Raw genomic sequence first — 25,524 nt, 5'->3', positions numbered from 1 at the left:
GAAAAATCTGAAAGGCGGTATAGCTTTAAGTAGCAGCGTGGGTTTTTTTTTGTTGTGTGTGGTTGTTTTTATATTGTTATTAATTGTTATATACTGTATATACACAACCCCAAATCAGAAAAAGTTGGGACGGTATGTTGAAATTGAAATTAAAACTGAAAACAATGATTTGTAAATAATCTTTGACCTGTATTCCACTCAAAACAATACATCAGCATATTATTTGATGCTTTACCTCATGAATTTTATTGTTGTTGTTGTTTTAATAAACACATTTCAATTTTGATTCTTAACACATTTAAAAAAAAAAGTTGGGACAGTAAAGCATGTTCCACTTTATAATGTTTCTGATGTTATCTAACTGTATATATTAACAAATGAAATGAAGTTGACCAGATAAACCATGAAATATCTTTTGCTCATTCTGTCTGCAATGAAATACAAGTCAAAGTCAATTTAGAAATCACTGCTTTCTTTTTTTATTTGCATTTTCCGTACCGTCCCAAGTTTTTCTGATTTGGGGTTGCATATATATACGTATGCAAGTACAGCGTCTCCGCTGGATGTCTTGCCGCAGTGAGGGGGGAAAAAGAACAGTCGTTGCTTAGCAACAGAGGTTTGTGCAGTATACCAGCCCATAACTGATGACCTTGAATCGGTTTATTGCTCCTGTGTACTGTGTGTGTGTGTGTGTGTGTGTGTGTGAGACAAGAGAAATAAAAGCTGTATAGGGCATAAGCTGATTATATTTCCAAATTAAATTCATCCAATTGTGATGTTTCATTGTTTCCACACCTGTTAATACTCTTTTCAGAAAAATTCACAATATTGGCATAGATCTAGCTAGTTAAATTTCCATCACAGAAATTAGCTCCACCCACAGTTATAACAAAGCTGTTTAACTCCACCCACTGTTAAACAGAGCTGCTTGGCTCCACCCACAGTTATAACAAAGCTGTTTAACTCCACCCACTGTTAAACAGAGCTGCTTGGCTCCACCCACAGTTAGAACAAGTCGAGTCAATTCAAGCTTATTTATATTGAGCTTTTAACAACAGACTGTCGCAAAGCAGCTTTACAGAAATTTAAAGACTTTAAACATGAGCTAATTTTATCCCTAATCTATCCCCAATGATAACCCTGTGGCGACGGTGGCAAGGAAAAGCTCCCTCAGACGACATGAGGAAGAAACCTCAAGAGGAACCAGACTCAAAAGGGAACCCATCCTCATCTGGGTGATAACAGAAAACATGGCTATAAATAACTCGCTTCTATAAGTCTGTTTTGTTGAAGTTATAAACTGTTCATTGATGGAAACTTGCTGTTGATGGAACAGAGCTGTTTAACTCCACCCACTGTTGAACAGAGCTGCTTGGCTACAGTTAGATCAAAGCTACTTAACTCCACCCACAGTCAGAACAGAGCTGTTTACCTTCACCCACAGTTAGAACAGAGCTGCTTGGCTCCACCCACAGTTAGATCAGAGCTGTTTAAGTCCACCCACAGTTAGAACAGAGCTGCTTAGCTCCTCCCACAGTTAGATCAGAGCTACTTAAGCCCACTCATGGTCAGAACAAAGGTGCTTAGCTCCTCCCACAGTTATATCAGAACTGCTTAACTCCACCCACAGTCAGAACAGAGTTGTTTAACTCCACCAATAGTTTGAACGGAACTGCTTAACTCCGCCCACAGTTAGAACAGAGCTGCTTAGCTCCACCCACAGTTAGAACAGAGCTGTTTAGCTCCTCCTACTGTTAGATCAGAGTTATTTAACTCCACCCATAGTTATAACAGAGCTGATTAACTCCACCCACTGTTAAACAGCTGCTTAGTTCCTCCCACAGTTAGATCAGAGCTACTTAAGCCCACCCACAATCAGAACAGAGGTGCTTAGCTCCTCGCACTGTTAGATCAGAACTGCTTAACTCCACCCACAGTCAGAAGAGAGCTGATTAACTCTACCCACTGTTAAACAGAGCTGCTTAGCTCCTCCCACAGTTAGATCAGAGCTACTTAAGCCCACCCACGATCAGAACAGAGGTGCTTAGCTCCTCCCACAGTTAGATCAGATTTGCTTAACTCCACCCCCAGTCAGGATAAAGCTGTTTAACTCCACCCACAGTTAGATCATAGCTAGTTAAGCCCACCCACAGTCAGAACAGAGCAGCTTAGCTCCTCTTACAGTCAGAACAGAGCTGCTTGGCTCCACCCACAGTTCGAATACAGCTGCTTAGCTCCTCCCACTCTTAGTTCAGGGTTATTTAACTCCACCCACAGTCATAACAGAGCTGATTAACTCCACCCACTGTTAAACAGAGCTGCATAGCTCCTCCCACAATTAGATCAGAGCTACTTAAGCCCAAGAGGTGCTTAGCTCCTCCCACAGTCAGAACAGAGTTGTTTAACTCCACCGATAGTTTGAACAAAGCTGTTTAACTCCACCCACAGTTAGATCATAGCTAGTTTAGCTCACCCACAGTCAGCACAGAGCTGCTTAGCTCCTCCCACAGTCAGAACAAAGCTTTATAACTCCACTTACTATTAAACAGAGCTGCTTGGCTCCACCCACAGTTAGAACATAGCTGCTTAGCTCCACCCCTTTTGGTTTTAAAGGAAACTCATCTCTAGTTTCAGCAGAGGGAGTGGCGTTGTCAGATTTACACACACCCCCTTTAATGAAAAGGATTTTGTTCTGAATATGTCATTTTTTAAAGAACAGTAGTCTGGACATCTATAAATTAATTACAATGGATAATGGATAATGGAGCGAGCTATTAATGGAAGCTTCTGGCTTTTTTGCGAGCTAACGTTCTTTTGTTAGTCCTCTAAAGAATAGTGTGGGATCTTTAAACGACAAAGTAGTCATGTTCAGGAGCCTTATATCTGAGGAGGAGTGGTGAAAATTGCCAGTAGGATTAATTAAAGACTTCTTTAGCTGCTAAAGTAGCTTGTTTGTTGGTTTGTTTATTTGTTTTTAACCAAATCTCAGACTCCTGCACCGTTTTTATCATCTCGGTGTTTCACTGCGATTGGACAAATTATTTAACATGATGCAAAAATGCAAGATTTGATGGAAAGGTTCTAATAAATACTGTACCATCCATGTTAGTGTGCACAAGGGCGAGAAGGTGGTCTAAGGGAAGTGAATATTTAATGAAGAACACGGGTGTAGTGTGTATTTGAGGAGCTCCGAGTTGACATGTTTGAACACTTCCTGTCGAGAACAATGGAGAACCGAGCTCGACACACACATGATCATGTGATATCGGTTTCACAATCGCAGATTTGACAATCATTTTGGATTTAGTTTCAATTGTCAGGCAAAAATACATAGTCATATCTTAGTTTGTAGTTGCTAATTTTACAAAGCTGAACTTTGATGTAATTGTTGTTTTGTTTTTATTATGGAAAATGAACAGTTTAGTTTAACAATGCAATAAAATACACAACAGGGTTTTTTTTTTATTTGTCTGACAGGTTCTTGCAGTAGTTCATAAATAATATTTTAAGATTAATTTTAATCAGTAAAATTAATTATTTTTTTTTACTTTAAATTTTCCTCTTTAGCATTATAGTTTTCATAATAATTTTTGCGATTGCGATTTTTTTTTTTACTGGCACTTTGTGTGCAAATATTTTACTGCTTAAAGGGCACCATAAATTATTATTTAATATCATAATTCAGAAGTGTGTACTAAATTCAGCTCGCGTGCTGGCTGGAAGAATGAGAGAAAGTACCCGAGTGCAGTGTGTAGGGGAGTGTGTGTGCGCGCGTGCGTTGACTAACGGCACCCTCTCCTGGCAGCTCGTAGCCTGCGCCTGAGCCCGTGGGAGAGTCGCATCGTGGAGAGGCTCATGACCCCGACGCTGTCCTTCCTGGCCAGAAGCCGCAGTGCTGCCACACTCCTGAACAGCAGCGACCCTCGTGAGTGTAACACACACAATTAATCTTTGCAGGAATTCTGACAAGTATTTTTTGTGTTAGAAGCTTTTTAAAAAAAATTGTGTATTTATGCAAATGAAGCTGTCTAATTAAACCTGCGTTTATTTGCATAATTAATAAAATAATATATCTAACCTTTAGATGGTTTGATGAACAGTTTGATAACAGACCAGCGATCTGTTCAAAGTTGTGTAGTGTAGGATAAAATAATAAACAGCGGGCAGAGTTTAATTCTGATCTCAGATCAGCTTAAAGCTGAGTAAAGTCTGATTATACCTTCAAAATGTTAGTGTTACTGAGTCTGATACGTTCAGACTGTTAAGCAGTGTTACTGAGTCTGATCTCAGATCAACTTATACATTCAAGCTGTTAAACAGCATTACTGAATCGGATCTCAGCTCAGCTTTAAGCTCAGTAAAGTCTGATTATACCTTCAAAATGTTAGTGTTACTGAGTCTGATCTCAGATCAGCTTTAAGCTCAGTAAAGCCTGATTAGATGTTCAAACTGTTAAACTGTAACTGAGTCTGATCTCAGATCAGCTTTAAGTTTGGTAAAGTCTGATCAGGCTTACTGAGTCTGATCTCAGATCAACTTTAAGCTCAGTAAAGTCTGATTATGTATTTAAACTGAAACAGTGTTACTGAGTCTGATCTCAGATTGGCTTTAAGCTCAGTAAAGTCTGATTATACAACTAAACTGTTAAGCACTGTTACTGAGTCTGTAAAGACTGTAAAGCTCAGTAAAGTCTGATTATACATTCAAACTGTTAAACTGTAACTGAGTCTGATCTCAGATCAGCTTTAAGCTCAGTAAAGTCTGATTATACATTCAGAATGTTAGTCTTGCTGAGTCTGATCTCAGATCAGCTTTAAGTTTGGTAAAGTCTGATTACACATTCAGACTGTTAGGCTTACTGAGTCTGATCTCAGATGAACTTTAAGCTTGGTAAAGTCTGATTATATGTTCAAACTGTGAAACAGTGTTACCGAGTCTGATCTCAGATCGGCTTTAAGCTCAGTAAAGTCTGATTATACAACTAAACTGTTAAGCACTGTTACTGAGTCTGATCTCAGATTAGCTTTAAGCTCAGTAAAGTCTGATTATACATTCAGAATGTTAGTCTTGCTGAGTCTGATCTCAGATCAGCTTTAAGCTCAGCAAAGCCTGATTATACGACTGAGTCTGATTATACATACATTCAAACTGTTAAACTGTAACTGAGTCTGATCTCAGATCAGCTTTAAGCTCAGTAAAGTCTGATTATACATTCAGAATGTTAGTCTTGCTGAGTCTGATCTCAGATCAGCTTTAAGCTCAGCAAAGCCTGATTATACGACTGAGTCTGATTATACATACATTCAAACTGTTAAACAGTGTTACCGAGTCTGATCTCAGATCAGCTTTAAGCTCAGTAAAACCTGACTATATGACTGATTCTGATCTCAGATCAGCTCTAAGCTCGGTAAAGTCTGATTATACATTCAAACTGTTAAACAGTGTTCCTGAGTCTGATCTCAGATTATTGTCAGTTTGGTTTGCTTATATAGCTAATCTGGATAATCAGGATGAATAACTGTGTATGGTGTGTGTGTGTGTGTGTGTGTGTGTGTTCTCAGATCAGTGTTCCCGTTCTCCGTCTGCGTCTCCGTTAGCCGCCTGCTCCCACCAGCACAACGCAGACCGTTGGAGTTCCAGCACACCAGATATCACACAGCGCCAACGCAGACGCAACTCTGCACCGGTACACACACACTCATACACATTCATACACACGCATACTCATGCCCACGACAGGTACACACACTTACAAACAAACACTTGACTTTTGACAGGCTAAGAAGGAGAAGAAGGACAAGGAGAGGGAGAATGAAAAAGAGAAGAACGCCATCACTAAAGAGAAAGTGCAGAAGAAGAGACAGTCCGAGTCAATCACACAACCCAAACCTGAGCTCAGGTGTGTCAGCAAACAGATATTAATCCACACTGACAACAACTTAAGATTATAAAGATTTTAAGGTAATATTTTAATCTTGTTTTTTTTCTCATTCTTCCTTTTTTTCAGCACCAATGTTAAACCTAAGAGTCGAGTTTCCTCCCCCGCTCCCTCCAGGAGTCGTCCCCTGTCCCCCAGTCCTGCCGTGTCCCCTAAACCCCCATCCACCTCCTCCTCAGGCCGAACTCCTCCTGCCACTAAAACCCGACCCCGACGTGCACAGACCCCGGCCCGAGTGCAGGCCCCCGCCGTGAGCACTGTCACCGTGACGGAAAAGAAGAAAGAACAGCCAGCTCAAACCGGACCTGCTAAAGACGCCAAGAGTGAGTCTGATCAGCAGGGCTGATTTTCACAGGAGAACCTGAGAGTCTTTCAGTAGAAAGTCATCATTAGAAGGGCTTTGGAAAGCCAATATATATTAAAGGAAAGACAGTGATGTTTAATCTCTTAAACATATCCCATGCTCAGTTTCCTCTCTGTTTTATCATTTCAGTTCCTGCCATCACAGTCTCTGCCTCTCCAGCACCACCGGCTCCTGCCGCCGAGCCAATCACAGCAGCTCCTCAGACCCCAGAGCCCACACCCACACCTCCGCCTGACCCCACCCCTCCCGTTACCAAGCCGATGGCAGGTACTACAGACCCGGAGGAGGCGACCCGGACGCTGGCGGAGAAACGGCGGCAAGCTCGAGAGCAGAGAGAGAGAGAGGAGCAGGAGAGACTGGAGCAGGAGCAGAGGAACAGGTGGGAGAACCTGAGAGCGAACCTGAGAGCATTTTCTGTGAATGTGAGAGTGTTTTATGTGAGTGAGAACATTTTATGTGAATGTGAGAGCATTTTATGTGAATGTTAGTTGATAGTTTATTTCGAACATGTAAACAAACAATGAATAAATAAGCAGAAAACAAGAAAAGCAAAACAGCATTTGCACAAGAATACGTAAAAAGCCACTAAATTAGAAAATAAACCATAAATAATATAGGTAATAATAATATTGTATCAAAACAAAAGAAAACAAAACAAAAATACAAACAAGGACGCACTAAGCAGTTTTGAGTTTACATGTCCGAAAAGGAGTGGGCTGAAGTAAAAACTTATTTGTGAGAGAATTTTATGTGAAAGTGAGAGCATTTTATGTGAATGTGAGAGAATTTTATGTGAATGTGAGAGCATTTTATCTGAATGTGAGAATTTTATGTGAAACTGAGGTTTTTATGTGAAAGTGACAGAATTTTATGTGAAAGTGAGAGCATTTTATGTGAATGTGAGAGAATTTTATGTGAATGTGAGAGCGTTTTATCTGAATGTGAGAATTTTATGTAAAACTGAGGTTTTTATGTGAAAGTGACAGAATTTTATGTGAAAGTGAGAGCATTTTATGTGAAAGTGAGAGCATTTTATGTGAAAGTGAGAGAATTATGTGAAAGTGAGGTTTTTATGTGAGTGAGAGAATTTTATGTGAAAGTGAGGTTTTTATGTGAAAGTGACTAATTTTATGTGAATGAGAGAATTTTATGTGTAAGTGAGGTTTTTATGTGAAAGTGAGAGAATTTTATGTGAAAGTGAGGTTTTTATGTGAAAGTGACTAATTTTATGTGAATGAGAGAATTTTATGTGAAAGTGAGGTTTTTATGTGAACGTGACTAATTTTATGTGAATGAGAGAATTTTATGTGAAAGTGAGGTTTTTATGTGAAAGTGAGAGAATTTTATGTGAAAGTGAAAGCATTTTATGTGAAAGTGAGAGCATTTTATGTGAACATGAGAGCATTGTATGTTTAAGAGAATCTTATGTGAAAGTGAGGGTTTTATGTGAGAGCTTTTTATGTGGATGCAAGAGCATTGCATGTGCATGAGAGAGGATGTGATTGTCAGTCTTGAATGTGAATGTGAGAGCTTTTTGTGTGCCTGAGAGAGGATTTTATGTGAGTGTTTTGCGAGCATGTGTTTTATGCAAATTTGAGTGCTTTATGTGAATGTGAGGGTGTTTTATATGAATGTGAGAGTGTTTTATGCAAGTGTGAGAACATATGTGAATGAAGAGCATTTCATGTGAATTCAAGAGCAATTCGTGAATGTGGGTGTTTTATATGAATGTGAGTGTTTCATATGAACATGAGAGTGTTTTATATGAATATGAGTGTTTTATATGAATGTGAGAGCGTTTTGTGTGAATTCAAGAGCAATTAGTGAATGTGAGAGTGTTTTATATGAATGTGAGAGTGTTTTGTGTGAATTCAAGATCAATTTTATATGAATGTGAGAGCGTTTTGTGTGAATTCAAGAGCAATTAGTGAATGTGAGAGTGTTTTATATGAATGTGAGAGTGTTTTGTGTGAATTCAAGATCAATTAGTGAATTGTGAGAGTGTTTTATATGAATGTGAGAGTGTTTTGTGTGAATTCAAGAGCAATTAGTGAATGTGAGAGTGTTTTATATGAATGTGAGAGCGTTTTGTGTGAATTCAAGAGCAATTAGTGAATTGTGAGGGTGTTTTATATGAATATGAGTGTTTTATATGAATATGAGAGTGTTTTGTATGAATGTGAGAGTGTTATGTGTGAATTCAAGATCAATTAGTGAATGTGAGGGTGTTTTATATGAATGTGAGGGTGTTTTGTATGAATGTGAGAGTGTTTTATATGAACATGAGGGTGTTTTATAGGAATGTGAGAGCGTTTTGTGTGAATTCAAGAGCAGTTAGTGAATTGTGAGGGTGTTTTATATGAATTTGAGTGTTTTATATGAATGTGAGAGTGTTATGTGTGAATTCAAGATCAATTAGTGAATGAGGATGTTTTATATGAACCTGAGGGTGTTTTATATGAATGTGAGTGTGTTTTATATAAATGTGAGAGCGTTTTTTTTTTTAATTCAAGAGCAATTAGTGAATGTGAGTGTGTTTTATATGAATGTGAGGGTGTTTTATATGAACGTGAGGGTGTTTTATATGAATGTGAGGGTGTTTTATATGAACATGAGAGCATTTTGTGTGAATTCAAGAACAATTAGTGAATGTGAGGGTGTTTTATATGAACATGAGGGTGTTTTATATGAATGTGAGGGTGTTTTATATGAACGTGAGGGTGTTTCATATGAACGTGAGGGTGTTTCATATGAATGTGAGAGCGTTTTGTGTGAAAGTGAACCTGTACTGTCTTTTGCAATGTTGTGACAGCATTAGCGCTTATGAATTAAATAATTAAAAACAGATCTACTGATACCCCAATGTGCATGAGATCTGCATGGAATCTACAGTCATAAATAATATGAATGCCTCACCCAGTCTTTGCACATTATTTGTGTTTTTATGTTTTAAATGATCAGTTAATACATAGCCCCTTTAATATCTCATCTCATCTCATCTCATTATCTCTAGCCGCTTTATCCTTCTACAGGGTCGCAGGCAAGCTGGAGCCTATCCCAGCTGACTACGGGCGAAAGGCGGGGTACACCCTGGACAAGTCGCCAGGTCATCGCAGGGCTGACACATAGACACAGACAACCATTCACACTCACATTCACACCTACGGTCAATTTAGAGTCACCAGTTAACCTAACCTGCATGTCTTTGGACTGTGGGGGAAACCGGAGCACCCGGAGGAAACCCACGCGGACACGGGGAGAACATGCAAACTCCACACAGAAAGGCCCTCGCCGGCCCCGGGGCTCGAACCCAGGACCTTCTTGCTGTGAGGCGACAGCGCTAACCACTACACCACCGTGCCGCCCCCCTTTAATATTATCTATAGTTTAGGTTTGTGATTATTCAAGACACTGTATTTTTGTAATTTACTGTGACTCTAGACATTAACATCATGTTATAGATTTTCACTCTATATCTGTAATGTGTGTTTATTTTTAATATGTTTAATCTGTGTGTATGTGTTTGCTCTCAGAGCTCTACAGGAGGAGCGCGCCCAGCGTGAGGAGGAGGAGAGGAGGCGCAGGGAGGAGGAGCAGCGGTTAATGGCAGAGCGACAGCGTCTGCAGGAGGAGAAGGAGGCGCAGGAGAGAGCTCGCGCCGAGCAGGAGGAGAACATGCGTCTCCAGAAACAGGTGAGCGCCGAGCGAAAGGAGAGTCTTTACATCATTATTCCACAGAAATGTTGCGTGCAGATCTGCAGTGTTTTGTCTTGTGAGCTTTGTCATTTCGATTTCCCTGAACAGCTCCTCTGTAACTGTACAGCACAAAGCGAGCTCTCTCCTTTCGGTTTCTGTTGGATTCCATTTAATGGGAGAGCAGAGCGCACTGAGGTGCATTAAATCAGCACACAGACAATAGCCATGAGCAGTGTGAAAGGCCCGTCTCACCCTCACACACAACCTCCTACAGGATGATCAGTAGGGGGGAGGGGCGAGAGAGAAAGGACATGAAAAGCACAAGGAGCAGAAGAAAGAAGGGAGGAAAAGGGAGAGTAGGAAGAGGATGGGAGAGGGAAGGACAAGGGGACAGAGAGAGAGTAAGAGAAGATTAAGGGGATCTAGAAAGAGATGGACAAAGGGACAGAAAGAGAAAGATGGAAAGAGAGATGGACAAGGGGACAGAGAGATGGACAAGGGGACAGAGAGAAAGATAGAAAGAGAGAGGTGGACAAGGGGACAGAGAAAGAGAGAGATGGACAAGGGGACAGAGAGAGAAAGATGGAAAGAGAGAGAAGAACAGGGGACAGAGAGAGACAGAAGGATGGGGCACAGAAAGAGATGGACTAGGGGACAGGCAAAGAGAGAGATGGAAAGTGAGAGATGGACAAGGGGACAGAGAAAGAGAAAGCTGGAGAGAGAAGAACAAGGGGACATAGAAAGAGAGAGAGATGGACAAGGGGACAGAAAGAGAGAGAGATGGACAAGGGGACAAAAAGATGGAAAGAGAGAGAAGGACAAGGGGACAGAAAGAGAGAGATGGACAAGGGGACAGAGAGAGAGATGGACAAGGGGACAGAGAAAAAGAAAGATGGAAAGAGAGAGAAGGACAGGGGGACAAAGAGAGAGAGATGGACAAGGGGACAGACAAAGAGGGAGAGATGGACAAGGGGACAGAGAGAGATGGACAAGGGGACAGAAAGATGGAAAGAGAGGGAAGAACAAGGGGACATAGAGATGGACAAGGGGACAGACAAAGAGAGAGATGGACAAGGGTACAGAAAAAGAAAGATGGAAAGAGAGAAGGACGGGGACAAAGAGACAGGGATGGACAAGAGGACAGACAAAGAGAGAGATGGACAAGGGGACAGAGAAAGAGAGAGATGGAAAGAGAGATGTTCAGAATGGACATGTCTCCAGCTGGTGTCCTTCACAGTGACATTGCAGCTCCATGTCTCCTCGTCCCCCTGCTGTATCAGCATGCTGTATTTATACCTGTAAAGTGTTGCTGTTTTTGCCCCGAGCCGTCGTGGTCGTTCCAGCTGGCTGATAAGACGAGAGGTGTCATTTTAAACTGCCTGTGAAATGAGCTTTTATTTCATCACCAAAATAATTTATCCGTTTACTTCATCGTCGACTTCTTTTTCTGCGCCAGCATGATCGCTGAGAACCAAGTTACCATGGCAACCCAGCTGTACACAGTCTCACACATGGGGCAGGGACTGGTGATATCATCTCATTTTTCTTTCAACTAAAAGTGTGTTTTAATTGTTATAATTATTCTCTGTGTCCAGCCCTGTGATGACCTGGCGACTTGTCCAGGGTGTACCCCGCCTTTCGCCCGTAGTCAGCTGGGATAGGCTCCAGCTTGCCTGCGACCCTGTAGAACAGGATAAAGCGGCTAGAGATAATGAGATGAGATGAGATTTTCTGTGTCCAGCATCAGCACTGCAGGATTTGGGATTTTAGTTACTGTTATCACCCTAGAGTTGATTATTTTCCTATATCTGCACATCCCCAAGTGTTTTATTCCTCTTACACCACAGCAGCGTGTGATGACGTATTAGAACGAGCGCATTAATATGCATCTGTGACTTGTAGAATATATTCGGCCCAGTGTTTTAGTGTTTCTGATGTGACTCACAGAACGTCTGTGTGATTTTAAAGTATTAGTGAGAAAACACAGATAAGTAACAGGAGAAGAACAAGTTGTAGAACTTTGCCTCCCCCTGGTGGCAGGATGAGGAAATGCGCTCACTGTGTAGGACTTTTATGACTTGGAGAAAAATCGTGGACAATTGTTTATCTTGTCTGTTTATTTTTCAGAGAGAGGAGGCGGAGTCGAAGGCTCGAGAGGAGGCGGAGCGTCAGAGGCTGGAGAGAGAGAAGCACTTTCAGAAAGAGGAGCAGGAACGTCTGGAGAGGAAGAAGGTGTGTGAGAGACGGAGAATATTATTAGATATTGTCTCGAACAAACTGGATGTTACATTAACCATGATGCGTGTGTGTGTGTGCAGCGTCTGGAGGAAATCATGAAGAGAACTCGTAAGAGCGACACAGGAGACAAGGTGAGCTCCCAAAGTTCTCCAGTCACGTTAACACGAAAACACACAATAAATTAAAAATAATAATAATTTTCCTGAATTCATTCCTCGTTGCCATGGTATCATTCCAGTATGGTTATATTATCATCTCCAAGTTGTTCTCTTAAAACTGTGATTAAATTTGTCAAAGGTATTACAGTGGATATAAAAAGTGTACACACCCTGTTAAAATGATCGGTTTTTCTGACGTTAAAAAAATGAGACCACGATAAATAATTTCAAAACTTTTCCCACCTTTAATGTGACCAATAACCCGTACAATTCAATTGAAAAACAAACAAACCTGTTACTTACTTACTCATCCTTTTTACGTCTGTTTGAAACACTACTAGTGTGTCAGACGGTGCATGTGAGTTTGTAGCCTCCTCCTCCAATAGTCTCTATCTAGAGCGTCACTGGCCAAAAGGCCTCAGTCCTTCAAATCGGCAACCACTAACTCCTTCCATGACTTTCTCGGTCGACCCTTCTTCCGTTTCCCAGCCACTTGCAGGTTTGTGATGTCTTTGATGGTTTGGGAGCCGCGATGGACGTGGCCAAACCATCGAAGGCGCCTGTATCTGATCTCCAAGACGAGATCAGTCAGGCTCAACTTCTGGCGAAGGTCTTCAGTACTGATGTTAACACCCGGCTTAATATGGCACATCCAACGCAGCATAGCTCTTTCATTACGCTCCAGGCGCCTGAGATCCTCCTTTTCAATCGGCCAGCATATAGCATTGCGCTACGAACATAGGAGTTGTAGAATCTGCCACGAATGCTCCAAGATACACTCCTAGATGACAGGAGGGGCAGGAGCTCTCTGTATTTCTTCCAGGCTGACCTAGTTTGCGTTATAGTGGCAAGCTCACAGCCACCGCCAGCACATAGGTTGTCACCAAGGTAATAATAAGAGTCAACAGTGTCAAGCTCATGAGTGCCAATAGCCACCTGATTACATTGCTTGCCGACAATGGGACGTGCGAGACCAAATCTGAAATTGGGAACAGCAGATAGCCTGCCACGTATGTTTGTGCATTTCTTGTGTACCCAGTGCTTGCAATCGTTACAGAAGATGAAATTACGGCCAACACCTTTCCTGCAGACGCCACAAGGATATTTACCAGAGTCCCTCAAGGTGTTAAGGTTAGGGCCAGATATCATCACCTTTGTTTTCTTCATATTGACTCTCAGTCCTCTGGACTCGAAGCCACTTTTCCACAGAAGAAACTTATCAGTGAGCTCATCAAGGGACTCCGCAGCGATCACCAGGTCGTCAGCATAGAGTAGCTCCCAAGGTGCACCGGTTGAAAAATCATGGGATAAGGCTTCCAGTACGATGACAAAAAGAAATGGACTGAGGATGGATCCTTGACGCATGCCAACATTGACATCGAAGTCTTCGCTGAAGGAATTGTTTATCCTAACTTTGCTCGTAGCATGCCAGTACATAGCCTGGACTGTTCTCACGATCCATTCTGGGATGCCAATGTGTCTCATGGCCAACTATAGCATGTCACGAGGCACGTGATCAAACGCCTTTTCCAGATCCACAAATGCAAAATATATGTTACGCTTCTTAGCCAAATACTTTTCCTGCAACTGCCTTACAATGAAGATGGCATCGCTCGTTCCTTTGCCTGGCACAAAACCAAACTGAAACTCAGAGATAACTACAATTTCTCTTAACACTTTATCTAGCACTCTTTCAATAACCTTCAGACAGTGTTCAGTCATCTTCAGGCCCCTGTAGTTGCCTCTATCTGTTGCACCTCCCTTGCCTTTGTACAGATTGATGATGAAACTGTTGTCCCAGTCTGTGGGAATACGACCTTCAGCGATGATGGCATTTGCAAGCTTAGTTAGCATGGGACAGCTAACAGCAATGGACGCTTTGAGCATGTCAGCCACAATACCACTTGGGCCAGGGGATTTTCCAGGCTTCATTTTGGTGATTGCCTCAGCCATCATGGCACCTGTCACGAGGATGAGGGGGCCAGCAACAGGAAGGTCTTCAGCACTCCAGGGGAATTCTTCATTGAGCAGACGTTCGTAATGCTCTTTCCAAGCCTTCTTCTTTTGTTCGTTACTGAGACACAGATTGCCTTCATCATCTCTAATGCAGTTCTCGCCCACTATATCAAGTTGTTCTCTTTTCATCTGTTTGGCCACACGGAATACATCTATGTCACAAAACCGATTTTCCTCTGCTCTCTTTTTTGCTTCAAAGACTGCACGCTTGGCTGTGCGCTTGGCTGCAAGGTAATCTTCTTTACTCCCACCTTTCTTCCAGGCCTTCCAAAGGCGCCTTTTTTCACACACGGCATGGTTGACTGACTCATCCCACCACCAGGTTTCCCACCTTCTGATTCTCTTCTTTGTAACACCACACACTTCATAAGCTGCTTTCAACAGACTATTTTTCAGGAGCTGCCAGCTTTTTTCAACAGTGGAGATGTTGTTGTTGTTGTTGTTGTTGTTGTTATTGTTGTTGGATAGCTCAGCTTCAACAACTTTCAAGAAACTCTTCTTTATCTCAGGGTCTCTTAGCTTCCAGGTGTGAAGTTTAGGGGTAAAGGATTGCTTACGGGCCTTGATAGATTTGAAAGAGAGGTCACAGACAAGTAACTTGTGCTGCGTGACACATTCCTCACCAGAAATTACTTTGGTGTTGGTGACAAGTCCAAACTTGCTCCGTTTCACAAGAATATAATCAACTTGGCTAGAGGATCCTCCAGATTGGTATGTAATCAAATGATTAACTTTCTTCTTAAAGAAGGAGTTGCAAATGTCAAGATCATTAGCCATAGAGAATTCCAACAGCCTCTCGCCCTCAGGGTTGCGATCACTGTAACCAAACCCGCCATGAATACCTTCATAACCTGCAGACTTTTCTCCTATGTCAGTGGTTCTCAACCGGGGGGGCGCGCCCCCCTGGTGGGGCGCGGAGGTACTCCAGGGGGGTCGCGAGTAGGCTTCATGTATGGAGGAAAAAAAAAATCTGGGGCTAACAGGCTATAGTAGCTAAGCAGATGCAACACATTTACCCATGTCAAAATGCAGGACATTGGACTATTACATACAAATCAATACTATTATAAAATCTATCATCAATCTATCATAAAATCTTGTGTGTGTGGCCGCATCAGTCGGGGGAACTGTGATATGTTCCCAAGCCTTGCAGACTTTATCAGTAATGCAGGCACTTCCCACGATTTCTCATCTGTCTTTCAAGCAGCGTCAGAGCACCTGTCGGTAATGAGAAAACAGTTTGCGGCATACTTCACAGAGGATTATCGCTCTTTTGCGTGGGTTCGAGATCCATTTGTGTGTACTGCTGACGAACTTCCAGTTGACATGCAGGAACAGCTTATTGAGCTGAAGAGTGACAGTAGACTTAAGGCAGTCTTCACCTCATGCCCTCTTTCGACATTCTGGGCAGCATTGATGCAGGAGTACCCGCAACTGTGTGACGTAGCCTTGAAACTGCTCATTCCATTCGCATCGACCTACTTGTGTGAGGCAGGATTTTCAAAAATGACTGCGCTCAAAACGAAATATCGCAATCGTGCGCAAATTGAGGATGACTTGAGACTGTGCTTGTCAAACATTTCGCCAAGAATCAAGGATCTTTGTAAGGCAAAGCAGGCTCAGGTCTCGCATTAACGCAAATGCAGATCACAAAGGCACAGTAAAAAGTAAAACCTAAATTCACGCCTGGTCCCAATTCCCAATGATATCAATAGCCAGCTAATGATAAGCCTAATAAAATACCTAATAAAAACACTAATAATAATAATAATAATAATGCCTATTAATAATAATAGCATAATAATAATAATAATATCAACAACCAACAACAGCAATAATAATAATAATAATAATAATAGGCCTAATAATAATAATAATGCCTGAAAGAACATAAGTCTTGTACTACTGCCAACAGCTTAGTAATGATAATAGGCCATAATAATAATAATTATAATAATTATAATTATAATAATGCCCGAAAGCAGATTAGAAATGTGGTGCTACTGCCAATTATAACAATAGCCTAATAATGATAATAGGCCTATGTATTTCTATGGAATGGATAATGCTACTACTGCTGCTACTGCTACTACTACTACTACTACTACTAATAATAATAATAATAATAATAATAATAAAAATAATGATAATAATAATAATCTAGTCCAGGGCTATCTATCTATCTATCTATCTATCTATCTATCTATCTATCTATCGGTCAATATAAGGTGCTGTAGGTCGGGTGGCGTCACTGCGGGTGAGTGTGTTGGGGGGGGGATGGGGGCGGGGCGAGAAGAGGGGCCCCCAACTGCAATGAACCAGCTTTGGTGGGGCCCAGGTTGCAAAAGGTTGAGAACCCCTGTCCTATGTGACCATTGAAGTTGCCGCATAACAGCAGGGTGTCTGAGCTTTCAATTTTTGATACAGTGAACTGCAAGAGGTCACAAAAGGCATCTTTGATGTTATTGTCCAGTCCCACTTGAGGAGCGTACACCGAGAGGATTGTAAGAATGGTCAAACCAATGTTGATCTTGATTAAATATATCCTGTCTGAAACATGCTTGATATCCAATACGTTCTCCACCCACTTTTCAGCAACAAGAATTCCAACCATTTTGGTTGCCCATCCAGAAGAATTTGTATCTTGAACCCTTTCCGTTAACCATACGAGCAGAGCCACCTCTCCGTCTAGTCTCCTGGAGGCAGCAAATATCAATCTTTCGTCTAGAGATGGTTTCAACCACTTCGCTACTTCTTCCTCGCATAGTACCACCATTCAGGGATGACACACGAAACTTTTGACGTGGTCGCTTGATGTCGATCTGGGGGTGCCCACGCCTGACACCCACCCTACCGTTGGTGACACTTCTATTTCCAGAAGTCCCACTCTCAATACCATTACTACTACAAACTTCCATGACTTTATTTGGAGCGAAGATTTTACGGCTGGATGCCCTCCCTAACGCCAACCCCCAACCTGGAGGACCAGGGGATCACTCTTTGTCTGGCCCCTACATTAGGGGGAAAAACATAAAAAATAAAAAAACATACAATAAGCTGGTTGCATAAGTGTGCACACCCTGAAACTAATACTTTGTTGAAGCACCTTTTGATTTAATTACAGCATTCAGTCTTTTTGGGTTCACACCTGCCATCAATTAAACTGCCTCTGATTAACCCCAAATAAAGTTCAGACATTTACTCAGTTGCCTCCTCCAGCAAAAGCCAGGGTTCACAGAGAGCTTACAAAGCATCAGAGGGATCTTATTGTTGAAAGGTATCAGTCAGGAGAAGGCTACAAAAAAAAACATTTCCACAGCATTAGATATACCATGGAGCACAGTGAAGACCATCATCAAGAAGTGGAGAAAATATGGGACAACAGTGACATTACCGAGAACTGGACGTCCCTCCAAAATTGATGGAAAGACAAGACGGAAACTGGTCAGGGAGGCTGCCGAGAGGCCTACAGCAACACTGAAGGAGCTGCAAGAATTTCTGGCAAGTACTGGTTGTGTGCTACATGTGACAACAATCTCTGGTATTCTCCATATGTCTGGACTATGAGGTAGGGTCAAAGAAAAACATCCAGGCCCGGCTAAATTTTGCAAAAATATACATATATATATCAACTCTCCCAAAAGCATGTGGGAAAATGTGTTCTGGTCTGATGAAACCAAGGTTGAACTTTTTGGCCACAATTCCAAAAGATATGTTTGGTGCAAAAACACCACTGCGCATCACCAAAAGAACACCATACCCACGGTGAAGCATGGTGGTGGCAGCATCATGATTTGGGGTTGTTTTTCTTCAGCTGGAACAGGGGCTTTAGTCAAGGTGGAGGGAATTATGAACAGTTCTAAATACCAGCCAGTTTTGGCCCAAAACCTTCAGGTGTCTGCTAGAAAGATGAAGATGAAGAGGAATTTCATCTTGACCCCAAAAAAGTTTTGGGTTGAAAATCTGAGGATGTTGAAAATTTGAAAATCTGTGGGGTGACCTAAAGAGGGCTGCGCACAAGACACGCCCTCGCAGTCTGACAGATTTGGAGCGCTTTTGCAAGGAAGAGTGGGCAAATATTGCCAAGTCTAGATGTGTCAGACTGATAGACTCCGACCCAAAAAGACTGAATGCTGTAATTAAATCAAAAGCTGCTTCAACAAAGTGTTAGTTTAAGGGTGTGCACACTTACGCAACCAGCTTATTGTACGTTTTTTATTTTTTATGTTTTTCCCCCCTAACAGATTTGTTTGTTTTTCAATTGAATTGTACAGGTTAAAGATCACATAATTATTTATCGTGGTCTCATTTCTTTACATCGGAAAAACTTATAATTTTAACAGGGTGTGTACACTTTTTTTTATATCCGCTGTAATTGTCAAGTAATATCACACATCTATCAGCCAATCAGAAACGAGTATTTTCCAAACGCTCACATTGATGTATAAGTTCAAGACAAACCACATGTGTGTAAATAAATTGTTCCAGTTGCTGTGCTTATTTTTTCTCTTTAGCAATTTCTTAGATATGAGCAACATAACAAAAACATCATATCATGATACTTTGACATTTCTACAATACCGGTACAGTAGTGTTGCGTTAAAAATTTTTTTAACAAAAGTAAATGTGACAGTGCAAATAAGGAAATAATAAGTAAAAATAGTCCACGTCTTGATATTTAGTACAGAACTAATCATCTGCTTGCAGTAAGAGTTTGTAATTGTTAACGTGTTATCATAAAAGCGTATCGTGACATGATTTATCACGATGTTGTTATAGCCGGATATCGTCCCGGTCCTGCAATTGAGCAGGACTAATTTCTGTATATAAAGCCAGTCACAAAGTTTTAAACTTTAATAACCTTCTGTGTTTCATTGCAGAAGGAGGCCAAATCTCCAGCACAGCTCAACAGCAAAGACACAAGTAAGCTGGCTCTCACGAAGCTCTTTTATACCTGATGATGTTTTGTAGCTGCTTAGCTTAGATCTGTGACTGTTTACGAGACTTCGAGACTCGACCGGTCAAAAGTTTGCTGGAAGGAAGGTTGACGCACCTTGGTGTAGATACACATGACGTGCTTTTCATCCATCTCTGCGCCTCTGCGTGTTGCGAGTAACCGGCCACGTCATTAGGAACACCCATCCATCCACCCACCTGCAGCTCTTTGATGCGGTTCTCTAATCAGCCGATCCCTCGATGCATAAAATCATGCAGATAGAAATCAAGAGCTTCAGTTAACGGTCACGTCGTTCAAACATCAGAATGGGAAAAATTGTGATCTCACAGTGAAATGTGACTTCGTTTCACTGTGGCATGCATGGGTGTTGGTTTGAGCCAGATGGACTGGTCTGAGTATTTCAGAAAGGGGTTTTCAACACACACAACAGTCTCTGGAGTTTACCCAGAATGGTGCAAAAAACAAAAAACATTGAGTGAGTGGGTGGAAACAAACATCTAGTTTCACAAATTGAACTGGAATAATCACAATCAAGGGCCTTTTTCCAGAGACACATCTACCATTGTCCACGTAAGACCAAGGACCTATGCTATGAAGCTCTTGTGAGGCCTCAGATGGAATACACGAGCATAATATGGGATCCATTTACTGCCAGCAACATTCACAGCCTGGAGATGGTTCAACACCGCGTAGCCAGATTCGTGACTGGTGAGTTCCACCGTACCAGCAGCATCAGCTGGAGTGGCAAACCCTACGAGAAAGAAGAGCTGCGAGCAAAGCCGTCATGACGTTTTGCATAGCGAACAACCTAGTTGTGATCCCAACAGACCATCCGATACCAATAGGAGCCACGGTGAGAGAACATAACCAGTAATTCCTCGTTCGCAGGTATATCAACACTCCTTCTTCCCTCATACCATCCACAGATGGGACAGTCTACCAGCTCATATCATGGCAGTCAACTCAATCACCCACCACCTTCAAGAATGAGTTGCACAGCATAAAAATCTGCTAAACACCACAGCCAACATGTTTTTAATTGTCGATACAAATGATTTTATCTGCTACCGCACAAGGAAGGCTTGACTGCACCACGTATCAGTTCATAATTACGCCAGAAGGTGGTCTGAACTATATTAGAAGAAGAAGAGAGATCAAGTCAAGTCAAGTTTATTTGTATAGAGCTTTTAACAATAAACGTTGTCGCAAAGCAGCTTTACAGAATTTGAACGACTTAAAATATGAGCTAATTTTATCTCCAATCTATCCATGGTAGCCGCGGGGTCTTAAAAGTCTTAAAAAAGTCTTAAATTTAATATTCCAAAATTAAGGCCTTAAAAAGTCTTAAATTGCTTTGCCCAAGTCTTAATTTTTTAAACAAAGGTCTTAAATTTACTCCTACTATTCTACAATGTGAAAACGTGGGTTTTGCGTCACATCAGTGAATTTCTTGGAGTATGCGCAAAGAAAGAAACAATATTGATACATTTTTGCGCCGGCGCAATCGTTGGAGTCCGTGGTGGAGAGGAGACTCCGCGAATCGCGGCATGGGGAAGTGTCGTTTTAATCAGCAGTGGCTTTCAGATTAAAGATATCGTGATTGGGTGAGGGAGGTTCCTGGAAGCGACGTTGAAGCAAGATGCTGTGTTTGTCGAAAGACCTTCAAGTTGTCCACTATAGGTCATTTCGCTTTAGTCTCACATGAAGAGCTCAAAGCACATTGCATCTGCCCTTCACCGCCACGGGCCCATCGCTCAGTTCTGCACGGTTCAATCTCCGAATGCACCTGGAGTTGGCACTAGCACCGCTGTCGAACGTCAGCAGCATCAGCCAAGCCAGACATCATCGGCAAGGCTAGCAACAACACAAGGGCCGAGCAGTGGCATGATGGGTGTCGGTGGAACCCCGACACTTCGGGCAGAGGTGCTCTGGATTTTAAAAACAATTACGGAACACCACTCGTACAGCTCGAATGAGTGCTCAAACTCTTTAAGGCTGTGTTCCCAGACTCGGAAGTCGCTACAACATTCTCCTGTGGAAAAAACAAAACGCCTTACATAAAATTCGGTCTTGCTTGTCTTGAATGTGAAGATTTGACAAGCAATGCACATAATGACTTAAGTATATAACTTTTATTATAAAAGTATTTTTACTTGAAACATTTGTCATTATTGGGGATTTGATCTGGTGTTCTACGACCGCATAATGGGTGTGATGTAGGTCTTAATTCTCATTTAAGTGGTCTTTAAAAGGTCTTAAAAAGGTCTTATATTTATGGTGGTCAAACCTGGGGAAACCCTGCTATCCCCAACGAACACGCCTATGGCGACGGTGGCAAGGAAAAACTCCCTCAGACGACATGAGGAAGAAACCTCGAGAGGAACCAGACTCAAAAGGGAACCCATTCTCATCCGGGCAACAACAGACAACATGACTATAACATTAACAGTCCTAACATAAAGTCAGCTTCGTTGATGCTATAAACCCCCACCGACGGAAACCCGAGTGCAAAACCGTTCACGACAACCGCAGTCCCAAAGTCAGCAAGTCAACTGCAGTCCCCAGCCACAAAAACACCACTGCAAGAGTCCAGAGCGTCCTCCAGGCACAACCCCCACCTGTCCACATGGGGCCGCCCTCCACAGGAGCGATGCGATGAGACTCCAACCAGACACAGGGCACCAGGATGGACCAGGCAGGTCCGAGGAGCCTTGTCTCGTCTCGTCTCGTCTTCTTCCGCTTTATCCGGGACCGGGTCGCGGAGGCAGCAGTCTAAGCAGGGAAGCCCAAACTTCCCTTTCCCCAGACACCTCGGGCAGCTCCTCGGGAAGAACACCGAGGCGTTCCCAGGCCAGCCGAGAGACATAGTCCCTCCAGAGTGTCCTGGGTCTTCCCCGGGGCCTCCTCCCAGGGGGACATGCCTGGAACACCTCCCCAGGGAGGCGTCCAGGAGGCATCCGAAAAAGATGCCCGAGCCACCTCAGCTGATTCCTCTCGATGTGGAGGAGCAGCGGCTCTACTCCAAGCTCCTCCCGAGTGACTGTGCTTCTCACCCTATCTCTAAGGGAGCGCCCAGCCACCCTGCGAAGGAAACTCATTTCGGCCGCTTGTATCCGCGATCAGATTTGGGTCCGAGGAGCATCAGAGGAAAATGGGCAGATTGGTTCAAGCTTTTTGGCCAAGAAGGATATAATCACTTTATACAACCGTGTTGAGCAGAAAAGCATCTCAGCATGCAACAGCAGAACAGAACACATTGGGTTCCGCTCCTGCAGCCAAGAACAGGGATCTTAGAATCAACAACACGTTCCTAATAAAACGGCCGGTGAATGTGTAAACCAACCTTCACTCTTCTTAACTGGTATCACTGCATCGTGATTAAACAAAATGTCTCCAGTGATGATAATTTCCCCAAAACGTTCTCCTTCTCCCTGTATCACCCCTTGCTCCGAATGTCGGAACGCGTTTTCATTTCTCCGAAGTGAAACAGGATCCAGTCCAGGTTTTTACAATTACTCGGAGTTTGCACAATAGGAGTGTAATAATGTAGAAAGCAGTGATGGGAATAACGGCGTTAGAAATAACGGCGTTACTAACGGCGTTACTTTTTTTTAGTAACGAGTAATCTAACTAATTACTTTTTACATCGTTATGCTGCTCGCTCAGCCTTTCTTTACTCTGCTTTCGTGTGGGGCGGGGAGACACGAGACAACGGCACAGTAAGCCAATCAGAGTAGATTTGGACAACATACGTAGGTAGGCCACGCCTACTGCACTACTGCGCGCTCTTTCAATCGGAAGACCCAGCGATGGCGAGCGGTCAGCCCAGCACTGCGCTTTCACACTGGAAATACAGCCAGTACTTTTCATTACTTGAAATAAAAGGCAAGAGTGTTTACGTGCAATGCACATTATGTCGAGGAACAAAGCGTTTGTCCTCGTCAGTGGCCAGTAATTAGTAACATAATTTTAATAACTACAAAAATATATTACATTTGATAGATGTCTTATCTCACATTGTCCCACAAAAATATTAATATAGTGTAGATAACGTTACTAATTGGTTCTGCTAAGTGTCCATTTCAGTCATTAAACACATTTAACATTCACTTTTATTATGATTACACTAATTGAATTTGATTTTTTTTGAGGGGGAACAAAATGTAACGGAATAATTACTTTCCCTGGTAATTAGTTACTTTTATGACAAAGTAACTCCGTTACTAACTCAGTTACTTTTTGGGAAAAGTAACGAGTAACTATAACTAATTACTTTTTGAAAGTAACGTGCCCAACACTGGTAGAAAGTGGAGTTGAGAATACTGAATATTTCGTTGATGTTTATGTATAGATTTTATTTCTCCTTTTATTTTGCAGATTCTGGCACATCTCTGGCTCCGACAGGCACTCACAACAACAACACCAGCACTCCAGGTTTAAACCAGTCACAGGGGGATGTGAAGGCGAGGTAAACAATACACAGTATGAGCACTGCGATTTATACAAACAGAACATGGAATGGAAACACTTTCTTTTCTTCGAATGATCACGAATGATCATTTCTCTCATTCGCAGTCTTACGGCCATCATATAACCGAGAAGCTCGGTAGAATCCGGATATTTACCGATGTATCAGACTAAAATTTAAACTCCTTTAACCCTTTGGTGACTGACCCCTTGAAAATGGTTCCTCCAGGAACCATGACGTTTCAGTTGTCAAGACAACGGAAAAACTAAAATACAAATACAAGAGCATTTTGTTTTGTGCACAAGAGCATTGTGATGTATCTTTCTGTTTTTGTATTTTAGTTTTTCTGTTGTCTTGACAACTGAAACGTCATCGTTCCTGGAGGAACCATTTTCAAGGGGTCAGTCACCAAAGGGTTAATCCAGTATAATGCATTTTAGCTTTCTTTAAATTGGCAGATTGAAACATCATAATCATAAACATGTAATATTTAAAATGTTTAAGGTGTGAAACCTTGTAATTCACTTCATGAACATCTTTTCTATGTCAGATGACTGCTGCGATGGGATCCTATAATATAATATAATACAATACCCTAATTACTGGAAAAGCAGAGCTACCGTAAATACGTGTATAAATGAGCATAGTATATTTTGTATTATTGCACAGTATATACGGTAAAGAAAGTTATAGTAATCTTATATCAGAAATCTTTTTTTTTTAAATTGTCTGGTGTGATATTATGTTTGTTCTGTAATCGGGTGCCAAATTGGAGGTGTCTCATTTTGCTGCAAAACAAATCTACCTACGGGTACAAATAAAGTAACCTGACCTGACCTGATCAATATAAGGACACACGTTATACCCTCTGTACTGTCCCGTGTCTCCTTTCAGCCCCGTGTCCTGGAACTCTGGTCCTGTGGTAAACGGTGTCCAGGACACCAAACACCACAACGGTCTGTCCTCCATCGGAGAGCCTGCTGATTTTGAGGAGATCAACCAGCTGACCAATCACAGCAGCAGTACCAGCAATGGGCAGGGCCAGTCGGAAAGCGGCATCACAACTGACCCAATCATGGCTTTTGAGGGACGAGAGCCCTTCATTATGAAGGCGGGGCCGATGAAGCCTCAGCATGTGGCAGGTGAAAACATTTACAACGGTTATAATAACTGCTTGAAGTTTTATCAGAACTTAATTTAACAAATGAAACAACAACACTGTCAAAATCTACAAAAGCTGAGTCAGAATATTTGCGTCCCTTCTTACTTCAGTGAAGCATCCACGAGATAGTGTCCCTTTTTACTTCAGTGAAATGCCTACTCGATAGTGTCCCTTCTTACTTCAGTAAAACATCCACTAGATCGTGTCCCTTCTTACTTCAGTGAAGCATCCACGAGATCGTGTCCCTTTTTACTTCAGTAAAATGTCCACTCGATAGTGTCCCTTCTTACTTCAGTAAAACATCCACTAGATCGTGTCCCTTCTTACTTCAGTAGAACGTCCACTAGATAGTGTCCCTTCTTACTTCAGTAAAACATCCACTAGATCGTGTCCCTTCTTACTTCAGTAGAACGTCCACTAGATAGTGTCCCTTCTTACTTCAGTAAAACATCCACTAGATCGTGTCCCTTCTTACTTCAGTGAAGCATCCACGAGATCGTGTCCCTTTTTACTTCAGTAAAATGTCC

The 25,524-nt window shown here is 42.1% G+C and overlaps 1 protein-coding gene across 4 annotated transcripts in view; it reads left to right on the top strand.

Moving 5' to 3' along the window:
* Positions 1 to 25,524, top strand: part of map7d1b (MAP7 domain containing 1b) — a 139,427-nt gene that overhangs the window by 111,831 nt on the left and 2,072 nt on the right. For all 4 annotated transcript variants that reach the window (XM_060915363.1, XM_060915366.1, XM_060915364.1 and 1 more), the window contains 11 exons: positions 3,806 to 3,925; positions 5,562 to 5,686; positions 5,778 to 5,899; positions 6,008 to 6,261; positions 6,432 to 6,681; positions 9,836 to 9,995; positions 12,126 to 12,230; positions 12,317 to 12,367; positions 19,291 to 19,333; positions 23,745 to 23,835; positions 24,730 to 24,977. In XM_060915363.1, the coding sequence (XP_060771346.1) occupies positions 3,806 to 3,925; positions 5,562 to 5,686; positions 5,778 to 5,899; positions 6,008 to 6,261; positions 6,432 to 6,681; positions 9,836 to 9,995; positions 12,126 to 12,230; positions 12,317 to 12,367; positions 19,291 to 19,333; positions 23,745 to 23,835; positions 24,730 to 24,977 (1,569 nt within the window). The remainder of the gene's footprint in view (positions 1 to 3,805; positions 3,926 to 5,561; positions 5,687 to 5,777; positions 5,900 to 6,007; positions 6,262 to 6,431; positions 6,682 to 9,835; positions 9,996 to 12,125; positions 12,231 to 12,316; positions 12,368 to 19,290; positions 19,334 to 23,744; positions 23,836 to 24,729; positions 24,978 to 25,524) is intronic.

Source organism: Neoarius graeffei, chromosome 2 (assembly GCF_027579695.1).
Source record: "Neoarius graeffei isolate fNeoGra1 chromosome 2, fNeoGra1.pri, whole genome shotgun sequence".
In the NCBI taxonomy this organism is placed as follows: Eukaryota; Metazoa; Chordata; class Actinopteri; order Siluriformes; family Ariidae; genus Neoarius; species Neoarius graeffei.
The sequence above is the reverse complement of the archived record's forward strand: the minus strand, read 5'-3'. Positions and strand labels throughout refer to the sequence as shown.